The sequence below is a fragment of the Capricornis sumatraensis genome, chromosome 10 (genome assembly GCF_032405125.1).
Source record: "Capricornis sumatraensis isolate serow.1 chromosome 10, serow.2, whole genome shotgun sequence".
NCBI classification, from domain to species: Eukaryota; Metazoa; Chordata; class Mammalia; order Artiodactyla; family Bovidae; genus Capricornis; species Capricornis sumatraensis.
This window is the reverse complement of record NC_091078.1, coordinates 12,688,426-12,703,874: the sequence shown is the minus strand read 5'-3', so window position 1 is coordinate 12,703,874 and position 15,449 is coordinate 12,688,426. Positions and strand designations below refer to the sequence as shown.

Sequence of the window (15,449 nt, the reverse complement as noted above, 5' to 3'; positions counted from 1 at the left end):
ACAACCACGCCTGCAGGGGTCATGGTACATACTGCCTCCCTCGATGGCTTTCACACCCTAAGGTAATGAGCCAATACATATTCGGAGATCAAAAATTCCACTCTTGGGTCATGCTCTGATACGAGTTCTAGCTGCTTCAACATATGTCCTGAATATTAATTACCAAAAACAATTAGGGCCAGGAGCAAACACCCCACCACCCAGCTAGGAAAACTTCATTCACAGCAAATATAATTCGGGACAGAAGCGGATGGCACAGATTCTGCCACCTGTCACTCACCAGGATGACTTTCTCTATCTCCTTGGGCGCACACCAGTGAAACATCCCAGTAGAGTCATATTTCTTCACGTTGGAGTCCATGTTGTCAATCTGATCATTGCCAGGAATTAACAAGGGGTCATGCCTGGGGAGAAAAGCACAGGAAAACCTAAGTGGAAAATGCGATAAATTATAAATGGAAAGTGCCCCCTGAGTTACATCTCAGAGGAGGTGGGAGAAGCGGAGGAAGCGCTTGTCACTGAAGGCCAATCTTTTACTTGCAGAACCCATCCTGTGAAAGATAACTGCCCCGAACCCCCATCACCTCCTGGACATGCAGGTGACCTGTGCTGGGTGGTAATTCTGCCTTTCTCTCCCATTCCCCTTTCTCTACAATGGACTTCACATCACTTTGTGGATTCAGTCTCCCTTCTTAGGGATGTCTCACTCCTTCTATTCTCATTTACCAGCTATCTAGTCTCTCCATGACACACACACACGCGTGCACACCCAAAGGGTTGTTATTAGCATTGGCAATGAAGAGGAAAGAATAGGAATAGAGCCTCATGCTGACTGACTGGCATGAGGATGGAAAGCCAATTACTCGCTCTTTCTGACTACAACTTCTGACGTGATGCTCTTCGCAGTAAAAGCTTTAACAGGCTGCACTTTAAATATTTTAGCAATTTGCCCAATCAGATTTTGCTCTCCCTGGCTGAAGCCCTTTAAAGATTCAGCAGCATGTCACTTCAGAGCAGATTGACTACCAAATGCCCACATCTGGAATACATGATTTCAATACTAAACAACGCCCTCTCTCCTTGCCTTGACAACTGTATTTGCACGCACTGTCCAATGATGCACTGCCCCCACCTGCGCCTTCACCTCCCAACTGCCACACTCCCTCCATAGAGGAGAGCCTCGAGCTCAGAGGCATCTTAATAAACTTGTCTTGAATTCTCAGAGCTACATTCACTTGCTCTTGCCTTATTTACTGGTGGAGAAAAAAGATGTCTCTGTAGAGGCCTCCCCTCCAGCGGACTGGCAGAGCCTTACCAACGACCGTACGAAATACAATAGAATCAGGCAGCTCTAATGAGCTTACAGCATAAGAAATATAAATCCTGCATCTTGGCCCATATCTGTTGTCTACATTCTATCTCTGACAGATATTCTGGACCTCCATTTTGAGGGAGGTATTTGAGTGTCTAACACAATGACCATGTAAAATTAGGACAGTATCCCAGGCATTGTTATCTATCTGTACAGTGGAACTATTTCTCCTGAATAATCTCATCAGTTTGAAATAGAAAATATAAATAAGTTGAAACGTCAAAAGTTTAAAGTTATTTTACCTTTTGAACCATCTATTTCAAGCGTAAAAGTGAACTTTCAGTTCTTAATATTTCCTCCTCTGAAATTTCTCTGATGTTTCTCATCTGTATGTTTGGAACATAGACGGTGTAATAGCAGTCCCTCTGATATGGTCCAGAGACCCAGAATTGAACATTTAGGATTCCTACTACGGCCCTCCTAGCAGGCCTCCCAATCCCACGTAAGACTGCATTTATTTATTCCTGCGAATTTTCTTTTAGGCTGCACCAAATGACAAATATTGTGCAGGGCAATCCTACAAAGTTATCTTCCATGAACATGCTAGATTACTACAGGAACTGTCATATCTGATCTTAAAAGGAGAACAATCAGCTCGGAATAACATCTCAGTAGCTGGGTTGCTGCAAAGTCTGAAGTATTATAAACCAGCAGGTCACCTTTCAAACACTGAACTCAGCCCCAAATGCTAAAATAAAGAGGCAGTTGCTGATAAGAATGGGTTACAGATCATAGCAAGAGAAAACTTGAATATTTTTGTCCTTGAAGAATTTTTTAAGAGTTCTATAGATATCCACTACTCATCATAAAGAAGGAGTCTGAGAAAATGAACAGAATAGATTCTTTCTTCCTAGCCCTAGAAAGTATTTTAGTTGGAAGAGAGTCTTAACAAATTTTCCCTGAAGATACAGAGTCAGTTTGTTTATTGGCTGGAGAGGAAGTATTATCTCAAGGAATACTTCTGAGTATTCCTGCCCCCAATATTCAGGATTTATATTCATATAATATTAGCAAGCAAGCAAATGATGTAGCAAGCTGGCCAAAATTCCTTTTGGAAAATATGTGCCTTGAAAGGGAGGAGAGACATTTTGATTTCCTATCTTTCTTGGGAGGAATCATCCCTTGGTTATACTGGTCTCCAACCCTCATCTTAGAAATGTAAACAAGCAAGACTGATGATCAACTGCCCCTCAATGAGAAGAAAAAGACAGCTTTTTAATGTCAAGCCTCATTAACTAGGGTGAGGATTTGGGTACCCCACGTATTATTTGACACTAGAGCTGCAAGCCAGGATTTGTGCTGAAACATTTAGAAGCATCAGGGAGGTCTCAGAGGTAAACCACGTTGCACTCTGTGCTTCCTGCAAGCCTCTCAGCCTGCCCCAAGATCATTTAAATATAAGTCGTCCAGGATGTTCCTAAAAGAAGATCATCTGAAGACTGTCAAAAATCTCCCTGAACAAACATATTTCCTTTGCTGACTAGTCATGGTACCTGAAATTTGACCTTTGGTTTCTTGAATCAGTAAAGCAACCAGTAAACCTGAACCCCCTCTTCTGTGCCAGGAATGGAGGAGACTATAATGATGAAGGCTCAGGCCCTTGTTAAAGAAAGGGTTATCATACACTGAGCAAGAGAGAAAATGCCCATCAACAGTGGTGATAACACTGCAGCAAGTGTTATAGCAAAGTAATGTACAATGTGGTCTGAGAATACCAAGAAAGTTGTCAGTTGCCTGGTATTTGAGTGATCAAGGAGACCTTCACAAAGAAGGTAACATTTGCTCTGAGCCCTGAAAGGTGAGAAGGAATCTCAGCCTATTTTAGTCATGATCCACTAGAAGCCATTCAGAGGTCTGAGGCCCCAAAGAAGATCCAAACAAAAGCTGTTATCTTGGAGATGTTGTATTGCCTGACCTAAGGTACAGAAGACTCAGGCCAGGCTCCCAAGTGGCACTCAGACATGCACTGGGGGTCGAGTGGAAGAGATAGGTTCAGCTGACTGAATGTGACCGATGGAGCTCAGACTAGGGTTTAGATAGAGCCAAACTCAAGTTTCCCAAAAAGAAGAATGTCATACAAATGGGAAGTATTTTTAAAATGACATGAGTTGTTTCCCAAGGCAGTAGATCACTCATCATTTGAGACATTCCTAAGAAGCTGTGGAAACAGAGGGGATTTCATTGTAAATGTTGGGTGAGCCTCGAAGATCTTTAAGATTTGAAGCACTCTTCTCTCAACGAACAAGAGGTGCCTGGAGAATTTGTATTTTTTAACCACTAGTGAGTATCAATAGGCTGGAGGGCACACAGTAAGCATAGAAAAGTTGTTTTTGGAGCAAAGATGGAGGATAAGTAGCACTAATCCTGAAGACTGATAACTAGAACTACTCCCTATTAACTAGATTCACCAGATGTCTGGGAGGAATCTTAGAATGTGAATCATTCCAGTAGCATGAGAGTCTGTCACTACTCTGGGCCAGACAGGATATGTTTCTTCGCCATGTCTGTTTCTGCATCGGTGCAAGTGACATAGGGTGGCTTAGGCTACTGAGAGATCTCTGACATAGGTGAAGAGTAAAGAGTCAGTCATTCCACAGGAACTTCTGCTCCTTGAGCATGTCAATCAACAGTGCTTTGGTTAGGGGAGGCCCAGGAGAAGAATAAGGCAGTTTGTTATACGTGGAAAGGAGGACCATCAGAAACCTCCCCGAACAGAGAATCTCATCTTTATTAGTTTACAAAATGAGGAAGAGAGTCACTTTTACAAGTTCCCAGAAAACTCCTTTAAAGACTTAGTTGGAACCAAGGACCAATCCTAGATACTGCCCTTTGCATCTGAACTATTTTATATGCTTCCTCAACTCACAAAGTAATCCCAACTCCCACCAAATGGACCATAATTGATTCAAGGCTCATTTGTTACTTACCACCTACATGCCTTGTTTTAGGGTGAAACTATGAGGGAAGGATATCTGCTGTGTAGTTGTTACGGACTGAATTGCATCCCCCTCCATCCCACAAAATCTGTATGTTGTAGCCCTAACTCCTAGCATCTCAGACTGTAACTGTATTTTGAGATATGCTCAAAATTAAAGAGGTAACACAGTTAAACTGGAGTCACTAGGGCAGGCCCTAATTCGGTATGATTGTTGTCCTTACGAAAGGAGGAACTTCAGGCAAGCACATTCAGAGGGAAGAAGATGTGAAGTCACAAGGAGAAGATGGCCATCTACCAGCAAGAAGAGAGGCCTGAAACAGATCCTTCCTTTATGGCTTCAGAAGGAACCAACCCCGCCAACAGCTTCATCTTGAACTTCCAACCTCTAGAGCTATAAGAAAATTAATTTCTGTTGTTTAAGACACTCAGTCTGTGAACTTTGTTATGGCAGCCTGAGCTAATTAATACAGTTGTGTACCTTGAATAAAAATGGGCACAATTGACCAGATGTCACTCCATTGATCACCCCGGCTGTCCTCTTGCACCTTAGGGCTCAGCTGTTCATTTAAAGGAAAGAAGTATCCTGCCATCAGTTTAGGAATACATGGAAACATACCAGAAATATACAATATCTTCAGGAGAGAGTTTGGGCCACATACATCCCCAATTAGATCTGCTCTGCCTGGGAGGCTTCCTGGTCTTTAACTTATGCATTTGAAGATCAATACCTCTGACAACCCCATCCAAAGAAAAAGAAGAAGCCAAGACACCAACCCGTTAATTTGTTCAGTGGAACCAAGAGAGCTGATCCTCCAAGGAAGTTTTTGGAAGTGGATACCACCAATAGAAGAAAACCAACTATTTCTTTAGCATAGTGCTTGTGTATACTGGCTTCAGAGCCAAAATGTTTGTCTTCAAATTTTGGCTCATCTACTACTTGCTACATTGTGCAAGTTTCTTCATTTGTAAAATGGGAGTGTTAAATGTCATCATTAACTAATGGTTTCAATTTAAGGACAGTCTGAGTAAAGACATGGTGTGCACCTGGCACAGAGCATGCCCTCACTAAATGTTAACTACTATTATTATTATCATTCTTTATACTTTGCTTACACATCACCAGACAGTCAATACCGAAATCAGACTGATTCTATTCTTTGCAGCTGAAGATGGAGAAGCTCTATACAGTCAGCAAAACAAGACCGGGAGCTGACTGTGGCTCAGCTCATGAGCTTCTTATTGCAAAATTCAGACTTAAATTGAAGAAAGTAGGGAAAACCACTAGGCCATTCAGGTATGACCTAAATCAAGTCTCTTATGATTATACAGTGGAATACTGTATAATCTATTTGTAATATTACAAATAGACTGAAGGGATTAGATCTGATAGACAGAGTGTCTGAAGACCTATGGATAGAGGTTCATAACATTGTACAAGAAGTGGTGATCAAAAACCATCCCCAAGAAAAAGAAATACAAAAAGGCAAAATGGTTGTCTGAGGAGGCCTTCCAAATAGCTAAGAAAAGAGGTGAAAGTCAAAGGAGAAAAGGAAAGATATACCCATCTGATTGCAGAGTTCCAAAGAATAGCAAGGAGAGATAAGAAAGCCTTCCTCAGTGATCAGTGCAAAGAAATAGAGGAAAACAATAGAATGGGAAAGACTAGAGATCTCTTCATTAGAGATACCAAGGGAATATTTCATGCAAACATGGGCATAATAAAGGACAGAAGCAGTATGGACCTAATAGAAGCAGAAGATGCTAAGACGAGATGGCAAGAATACATGAAAGAACTGTACAAAAAAGATCTTAATGACCCAGATAACTACGATGTTGTGACCTAGAGCCAGACATCCTGGAATGTGAAGTCAAGTGGGCCTTTGTAAGCATCACTACAGCAAAGCTAGTGGAGGTGATGGAATTCCAACTGAGCTATTTCAAATCCTGAAAAGTTATGCTGTTAAAGTACTGTACTCAATATGCCAGCAAATTTGAAAAAACTCAGCAGTGGCCACAGGACTGGAAAAGGTCAGTTTTCATTCTAATCCCAAAGAAAGGCAATGCCAAAGAATGTTCAAACTACCGCACAATTGTACTCATTTCACATGCTAGCAAAGTAATGCTCAAAATTCTCCAAGCTAGACTGCAACAGTCTGTGAACCAAGAACTACCAGATGTTCAAGCTGTTTAGAAAAGGCAGAGGAACCAGAGATCAAATTGCCAATATTTGTTGGCTCATAGAAAAATCAAGAGAATTCTAGAAAAACATATACTTCTGCTTCATCAACTATGCCACAGCCTTTGATTGTGTGGATCACAACTGTGGAAAATTCTTAAAGAAATGGGAATACCAGACCACCTTACTTACCTCTTGAGAAATCTGCATGCAAGTCAAGAAGCACCAGTTAAAATCGGATATGGAATAAAAGACTGGTTCCAAATTCGGCAAGGAGTATGTCAAGGCTGTATATTGTCACCCTGCTTATTTAACTTATATGCAGAGTACATCATGCAAAATGCCAGGCTAGAAGCACAAGCTAGAATCAAAGTTGGTGGGAGAAATATCAATAACCTCAGATATGCAGATGACACCACCCTTATGGCAGAAAGCAAAGAAGAGTTAAAGAGCCTCTTGAAAGTGAAAGAGGAGAGTGAAAAAATTGGCTTAAAACTCAGCATTTAAAAAAACGAGGATCATGGCATCCAGTCCCATCACTTCATAGCAAATAGATGGGGAAACAATGGAAATAGTGACAGACTTTATTTTGGGGGGCCCCCAAATCACTGCAAATGGTGACTGCAGCCATGAAATTAAAACATGCTTGCTCCTTGGAAGAAAAGCTATGACAAACCTAGACAGTGTATTAAAAAGCAGAGACATAATTTTGCCAACAAAGGTCTGTATAGTCGAAACTGAGAGTTGGACTATAAAGAAGGCTGAGTGCCGAAGAACTGATGCTTTTGAACTGTGGTATTGAAGAAGACTCTTGAGAGTCCCTTGGACTGCAAGGAGATCAAACTTGTCAGTCCTAAAGGAAATCAACCCTGAATATTCATTGGAAGGCCTAATACTGAAGCTGAAGCTCTAATACTTTGGCCACCTGATGTGAAGCGCCGACTCATTAGAAAAGACCCTGATGCCGGGAAAGATTGAAGGCAGAAGGAGAAGGGACGACAGAGGACGAGATCATTGGATGACATCACCAACTCCACGGACATGAGTTTGAGCAAGCTCTGGGAGATGGTGAAGGACAGGGAAGCCTGGCGTGCTGCAGTCCAAGGGGTCACAAAGAGTCAGACACGACTGGACAACAACAAAGAATCCAGCCATGTGTCTGTAGCTCTTATAATGGTGGAAAGGAGACAGGAAGGAGAGAGTGGTTCCATAATAAAGACGGGTTCTCCTCCTATTCCACTGACTACTATATTACTACTATTGCTACTACGATGAACAGCCCTCCTGGGCTGAGCTCTTACAAATGTTGCTGTGGTAAGACTTTCACCTACATTTTGTGATGTACTCATCACAACGACACCGGCAGTTTCTGTTATTATGGTCCATTGGCATGGATGGGAAACAGAATGTGGGTAAGTATGTGGCTAAGATAACACAGCTAGAGGGAAGAGAACGAGGCTTTGCCGAGAGAAGTCTTCTTAACTGGAAGTCAGTGGTGCTTGGTCCCTATCTCACGCCTTCCCACTTGCAGGAAGCAGCTGGGTCATGTTCATTCCCCACGGCAGTACCCCAAGCCGCAGTGCCCTATGCTGCAAAGAGAGGAAAAGCAGCATGTCGGGCAGTTATGAAATGCACAGCTGGCGTGAATAATCAGTAGAAAATTTCCCCGTGAGCCCCTGTCAGGACAATGTGCTAAGGAGAGCCTCAATAATCAATTAAGGCTAGACATGCTTTTGTCTTGTCCTGATATCTGAAGACTGCATTTAGGAATACCCACATTTTTATAACAACTGAGTTGCCCCAGTGAGAAGCCCCAGTGAGTTCAATTTTTCATAGCTATGCTTCTTGAATCTCAGCTCACACCACCATAGTCCACAGCTAGAAATTAAGCATGCCTGACTTCAAAAAAAAAATAAAAGATCATTGTTTTGAGGATTTGCAGAGCAAGGAATGCCACTTGCCATCAATTAATCTCAGGAAGCGAAATAAATGCCCAGCTACAGCAGACACACAAAAAGCTTGCCTTGAAGACAACAGCCTAAAGCAAAACCACAAATCCCTTCTCTAGCAAACCTGCTGTGAGGAAGCTGGCATTATATTTTAAAGAGCACAGTTCCCCTAAGAAGAGAATCTGAGTTTTTTCCTGTGGCAGTGGGTTCTGTGCTGGACTTCAGAAATTTATGCTAAAGTACAAGGAGCCAAAACCAACCAACCAAACAAAAGGTATGAAAGAGAAAGTTACCACATGGCTTTGAAATTGTCTCCTTTCCTTGCTTGATTTTCAAGACCTCATTTCTACTTACATGATGCAGCCTTTCCTATCATTACAGGCATCCCATCTAGATTGAGGCCAATCCTGCGGTGGTCCTCCTGGGAAATGGGAGTCTTGATAACACTGGGCGATTTCTCCTGCCTTTGTAGGCCTTTCATCCCAGCGGTAAGAGTGATTTTATTGAGTATCTATTATGTCCCATAGTAAGGGTATCAGGACATTTCTGAAGCCTCATAATTTGCATCAAATGCTCCTCCTGAGCTGTCCTCCTCCATAACCTCAGACATAGCTAGGAACTCTTACAGAAGTGAGATGATCTTTCAGAGATAATAATTTGCATGACTGTCTTATCCATTAGTTGGTGATGTTCTTCAGGGCAGGGAACTCATATTTTACTCTCCCACACATTTCTGGAACCCAGCAGAGGACTTAGTAGATGCTCAATAAACAATCAAGTACCAAGAGAAGCTGATGATGAATGATCTCTAGTCTCTGACTATCTCTTCAACAGAGTACTCCAGACCTTCCTAGCAGACCAGAAAAAGTCCCCAGAGAAAGCCCATTCAACTTCGATTTCCTATAACAGTTTGTTTGGGGAACAGTCAAGGCTCTTGGGCTGTTTCCCACTTTACAGGAAGAGCATCTGTAATAGGGCATGGTGATTGGGAGGGAGACCCTATAAATATATCTGTAACCATTCAAGCTACCTGGAAGTTGCCCAGAGCCAGCTGCTGTAACTGATCAGCACAAAGTACTGATGTTTGATGTCCAGTGGTGGTCAATACAGATGTTCTTAACTAAGCAACTATTTAGTGCTCCAGTGCCAGGTCTGAATATTTCTGTGACAAGGGACCCCATCACATGAAGTTTCTCCCACTGCTCTGATTCATGTAAGGAGCAGTTCTCAAAGTGTGGCCCCACACCAGCTGCCTCAGCATCACCTGGGAGCTTTGAAGAAATGCAATTCTCCAGTGAAGCCCAGACTTACTCTGTCTTAACAAGGTGCTGTATATCCCTCTGACGCATGCTTAAGTTTAAGGATCGTTGTCAAGTTTCATCCAGATGGATAGGCTTTGTGGTTCGTTCAATCCTATCATAGTTAACATCTATTTGGAACATACAGACTGGAAGGTTATAGTCCTATTCAACAGGGACAGGACCAGAGTGGGACCGTGGAGGGGTGTCAGTGCAGAGTTGAAGGAGATACCTCACGTGCCTCACTCTAGTCCCTGCTTTTCAAATGGAGAATGCAGATTTGGGGACAAAAGCAAATCCAGGTCACCAGCTCTGACTCTCTTTCTGTGACTCTCTGGAACTTTAGGGATTGTGTCAACATTTGATGGAAATTTCTAACCCAGATGCAAGTGACTCTCTTGCTGAACTCTATCTCCAAGAGCTAATCAGCAAATAAGCATAAAAAAGTAAATGAAATATTCATTCTTATTAAGTACAACATATAGTTCAGTTTTTTACCCTCCTTGGTTTCCATCACTTCCACGCTACAGAAGGCAACCTGGCAGGTATTAACTAAGTCCTTCAGAGCCACATTCAGGAGCAGCAGGTCACACACATGCCTCTCTGGCTGCACCAGTCAGAGAAGACTGGAGGGGGTCTCAGGTGGTCTCCTCTAAAGGGTCCATACTTGGATTTTCAGTACCATAAATGGTTCTAACTCAATGGATCTGCCTCTTTCTTGGGTACATCTTATTTCTGGGTGGGTTCTATTTCCTGCTATGTTGCAAGGATCCTGACTTTGAGATTCTGGCTCCAACCTTAATTCATCCTCTACCACTGCCTCCACCATCCTGGATAATACTCATCTCTCTTGAGACACGGCTGCCCCTGCCCCCACCCCCAAATCCCACCAGACAGGCATCCCAGGAGCCACCTTGAGAAAACCTTCAGGCCACTCTGGCCACACTTTCTGTATCTCTACTTGCACTTTTTTTTTCCCCCTACCCAACAAATAAGCAGTCAAGAACTGTTGCTCCTGAGTATGTCATCTCTTGCTAGGCAGCCACTCTTCTCAGAGGAAGAAGGAAATTTGTGCCTTTATGTTTGGGAGACAAGCAAGGAGATCTGACATGTTCTTCAGTCCTGGAGGAGAGTGGACAAGATGCTCTTGAAACCAGGGGATGGGATAATGACCCTCTGCTGTGCATGCTCTGTGTCCAGGGAGTTGTGTCCAACTCACCCCAGCCCTGGGATGATGAGACTCACCATTTCTTTCCTCTCCAGTCCTGTGGGGGCCTGTCACTTGTGATTTGTTTGTGCATTAAGAGGTGAATTTACTCAGCTAAGCTGTCCTGGCTTTCCTTCTTCATTCTGCCCAGTGGACGGAATTGTAAGAATAGCATTCTGTCTCCAACTCTGAGTGGACTCAGGCCACTTTGCCATTTTCTATTACTAAAACCTTTCAAGCTGGCAGTCCTAACAGAAAAGACCCGGTGAGAGGTATGAATCAAAAGAGAAGGGATGGAACTTAACAAGCAGATGAGTTTATTTCACTTAACAATCTGTTAGTGCCCACAAGGAGGATAATCTGTTTTTCTCCAATCATATTTCCACTTTCATTCAGAAAACAAGCTGCTCATGTTTCCTGGGTCTTAGGATATGAAGCTCCTTTCACAGGGTTCAATTTATCTCTGGGGCACTGTCATTTATCCTCACTAGCCTGGCTGGGGGCTATCTCTTTGTGGAAAGTGTCTACTCAGTACACCCTGGGTAGATCCTCAGGGCCCATGGCATCTCATCCCAAGTCCCCCAGCACCTGAGGGAAGTGGTGTAACTGATGTAGGGAATGCTATATGTCCTTCTTGGTAAGATTGTTTAGCCCACATCTGGCCCACGGTTCGACAGCAGACCCTGAATGATTTGGTACCCAAAGGACTTTGGCAGAGGCCAAGGCGGGGATAAGCCTTCCCTTCACACCTCTGAATTTATGTATCACGTGTCTCCAGAAGGCCCAGATGCAGGCTTCTAAACCCTTCCTTATGCCATCATCAGTGATCCTCTCAAAACACAAGTTAGGGTACCACTTCCTCAAAAACCTGCAAGGTTCTAGCCTACGACAGGAAAGGCCTTCATGACTAAGTGCCAGAACGCTCTCATATTGTCAACGCTAAGAACCTCTTTCTCCAGCCACTTGCAATGGCCTAAGCACTATCCTTTTGCCTCTAGCAGGTGCAGGAGTGAAGCAGTAAATAAAATGGATGTGGAAACTAAACCATTTAGGTTCATGTTGTCCCAATTAGGTAAGACTTACTAGATTTACTACTCTTTACATCTCTGTGATTCAATTTCCTTATCCATAAAATGAAACAGTGGCCCCTCCTCATGTAGTTACAATTCCATGAAATAACAAGCATAATGCTCTAGAAATGATGCCTGGCACCTGGTAAACAGTGGACAAGGGTGGGCAGTGCTATTAGTCAAGAGTTCTCCTCACCCTTCACAGCCCAGGCTCAGCCTCCCAAACTAGAGGCAATGAGGGCTCTCTCTGTTCTCACAGCCTACGTTGGTAGGTCACCACCCTGCCCTTATTCTATTTTGCTGTATATTCTTGTCTATCTCCCACATTAAACCATCAGCCTTTTGAAGACACCAGGCCTGAGTTCGATCCCTGAGTTGGGAAGATTCCCCTGGAGAAGGGAAAGGCTACCCATTCCAGTATTCTGGCCTGGAGAATTCCATGGACTGTATAGTCCATGGGGTCACAAAGAGTCAGACACGACTGAGTGACTTTCACTCATTTCACTAAATCCATATAATCTGAAGACTATAACCCACTGTATTTTCATACCCTCAAAGACCTACAACATCATGAGTACAGCAGATTCTCTCTAAACCTTTCCCAGATAAAAATTAATCTGAGAAAGGAAACAGAAGTGGGCAGCTGAAAGGCATAACCTTCGGGGGTGCATTTGAGGACAGAGCAAAGGAGCCAGGGCATTTTCCCCATACCAGTTTATCCACTGAAGATATCTTCTCAACAGCCAAAAAGCATCTGTGAAGGCAACCACTTGAAGGTGGTCATGAAATAAACTGAATGTGATAGTACATGGGGCTGGAATTCAGAGAATCCAAGAATCTCCTTCAACTGTAGTCAAAATGGTGTCCAATGAGCTTTTTTTCCCCTAGAAAGTCTTTCTAGATAGATTTCATTGAACAGTCAACGGGTCTGTGTACATGCTAAGTCACTTCAGTTGTGTCCGACTCTTTGCTACCTCATGGGCTATAGCCCATCATCCTCTATCCCTGGGGATTCTCCAGGCAAGAATACTGGAGTGGGTTGCCTTGCCCTCTTCCAGGAGATCTTCCTGACCCAGGGATTGAACCTGTGTCTCATATCTCTTACATTGGAAGGGAGGTTCTTTACCACCAGCATTACCTGGGAAGCCCTAATGGGATCTGGCAGCTCCCTAATGAAGCCAGAACACTCTCATATTGTCAACTCTAAGAACCTCTTTCTCCAGCCACATCAAGCCACTTGCAATGGCCTGAGCACCACCCTATTCCCTCCAGCAGGTGCCGGAGTGAGGCAGTGAATAAAATGGGTTTGGAAACTAAACCATGTCGGTTCATATCTTCCCAATTAGGCAGGACTTACTAGAGTAAGATTCCTTACTAGATTCCTTACTAATTAAGAACCCTTGACTTGGTTATTCAGAGACAAAGTGCTTTGCTCTAGAGCCTTAAATGGAAGGAAGACACAGCTTTCCTTACAGGGCACACATACACTGAGTAGGGAGAACTGGGCAACAGGTGCTTGGTGATTTTAGAGGGAAGCTAGGAGAGGCTCCTTAAACCATTCCATGTTAAGAGGCCAGCATTGAGAAGAATAACAGGGCCCCGGTCACCTCCTCAGTCCACTCCCTTGCGGGATCTGAAGCCAAAGGTCTCTATCAGGACGCACAGACCCCTGACTTGGAGCACAGATGCTTGCCATTGGCTAGGTCTGGTTGTGAGGGCTGTTTTCTGAAAAAACATACTGCCTCAGGATCCAGACACACCGAGCAAGGCAGCTCATCTAATGATGGTGCAGAGTGAAGTGACGCTCGGAAGCCAGGGTAGGCCTGCTCCCAGAACAAAGGGGAGACAGACCATTAGTACGGACTCCCTGCTGCAGTTCCTGCTGGCAGATGGCTTGCAAGGACCCCTCACGCAGGAGCATGTTTTACTTGCAGAGGCCACAGTGGTAAATTAGAGTCCAGCCTGGCCCATTCTGGGCTCTCCAGTTTCTCTCGGAAAGTTTCCTATCACTGCCCATAGGCCACTAAAACCTGCCCGTATTCAGAATGATTGATTCTGCTCAAGCAGCAAGCCACAAACTCATGTCGAAACACCCACTTCAAATGAGTCATTAGCCTCCTTTATGGATGTTTCAGGTCATAAGGAATAGGACCTGCGAGTCCCATCTCCTGTAGAGTAGATAGGGAGTGTTTGCAGATGTGGTTTGGGGTGGGTGGGTGGGACTCTGTTTCCTGTCAATCAGCAAGATGAAGCTAGAAAAAAATAAGCCCTGGCAACCTCATGGCCAGAGTCGGTGATTCAAACCCAACCACCCATGGGCTCTTCATTCCTACCCTGGAAATGAAGGGCAACAGGGCTCCACAGAGTCTGTGGAATCTCCACAGACAGACTCCCATCTTGACTCTGTAAAGAACCCGGAACACAGAAAGTTGCAGTCAAGGAGAGGAATGTCGAAGACTTTCTGACATGTCATGGGACAGCCTGTTCCAACTGAGCCCCGACTGAGGTCATCATGGGCTGGCGGGGTAAAGAGCTCCAGTAACAGCAGCCCCAGCAATATCAGCAGCCCAAAGGCAGCAACACCAGAAACCTGAGTTCTGTAGCTCGGCAAGTTTCAGCTCACCGCCTGACCCACGTTTAGCAATTCTGATGTACCGCAGAGTAGACAGCCCCAGCCCGGGATGACTGCCTCCCTCAGCCCCTCTCCGACAGGCAATGAAAGCAAGACCCACTTTGAAAATTCTCCCCCATCATGCAAACTGACACAGGCATGCTTTTCAAAAACCCACAGCCAATCTGTTGATCATTACTTATTTACAAAGGCCTTCGGGCAGAAAGTCCTGTAAAAACCATACTTGATACGGTATATACTAGCTTTTTCTGCTTGTGGAAAAAAAGTCCCCCCAAGGCTACCTCAAACCATCACTTTCTATTGCACATAAAATGTAGCGTGTAACACTAAAGTATTTAATATATAGGGTATAATATATCTACAGGAAAGGCATTTGTGTAGAAGTATGTTACCCCGGATTTGGTAATTTGATGTTTTGCTGAAGGCTACGACTTAAAAAAGCTTCCACCTCATACAGAAGACCTGTCATCTTGGTACCCAAGAGCCAACAGAATAAAGAAGTACCCTTAAGCAGCAAAACTTTGACACAGCTTTGAAGCATATGAAAACAGTATAACTCCTCAGAATTATTATTACTCAAGATCAAAGAAATGAGCCATACTTTACATAGCAAACAGGGACAGGGAATTTGGCTCCAAAGGTTTCAGATTTTTCAGACTTCTCTTTATTTATTTATTTGCTTCTCTAAATTTAGGCAAAAGAAAGCGCCTGGGCTTCTGTCTGTTTTCAGTGGGTAAAACTATCAGCATGAGATAAGGCGATCACCTAATGGTGAGTCAATAGAGAATGGATGGGAGCATGACAAGT

The 15,449-nt window shown here is 43.7% G+C and overlaps 1 protein-coding gene across 24 annotated transcripts in view; it reads right to left on the bottom strand.

Moving 5' to 3' along the window:
* The window catches only part of KCNMA1 (potassium calcium-activated channel subfamily M alpha 1), a 762,349-nt gene that overhangs the window by 82,977 nt on the left and 663,923 nt on the right, over positions 1-15,449 (bottom strand). For all 24 annotated transcript variants that reach the window (XM_068982831.1, XM_068982832.1, XM_068982835.1 and 21 more), the window contains one exon: positions 281-404. In XM_068982831.1, coding sequence (XP_068838932.1) covers positions 281-404 — 124 coding nt within the window. The remainder of the gene's footprint in view (positions 1-280; positions 405-15,449) is intronic.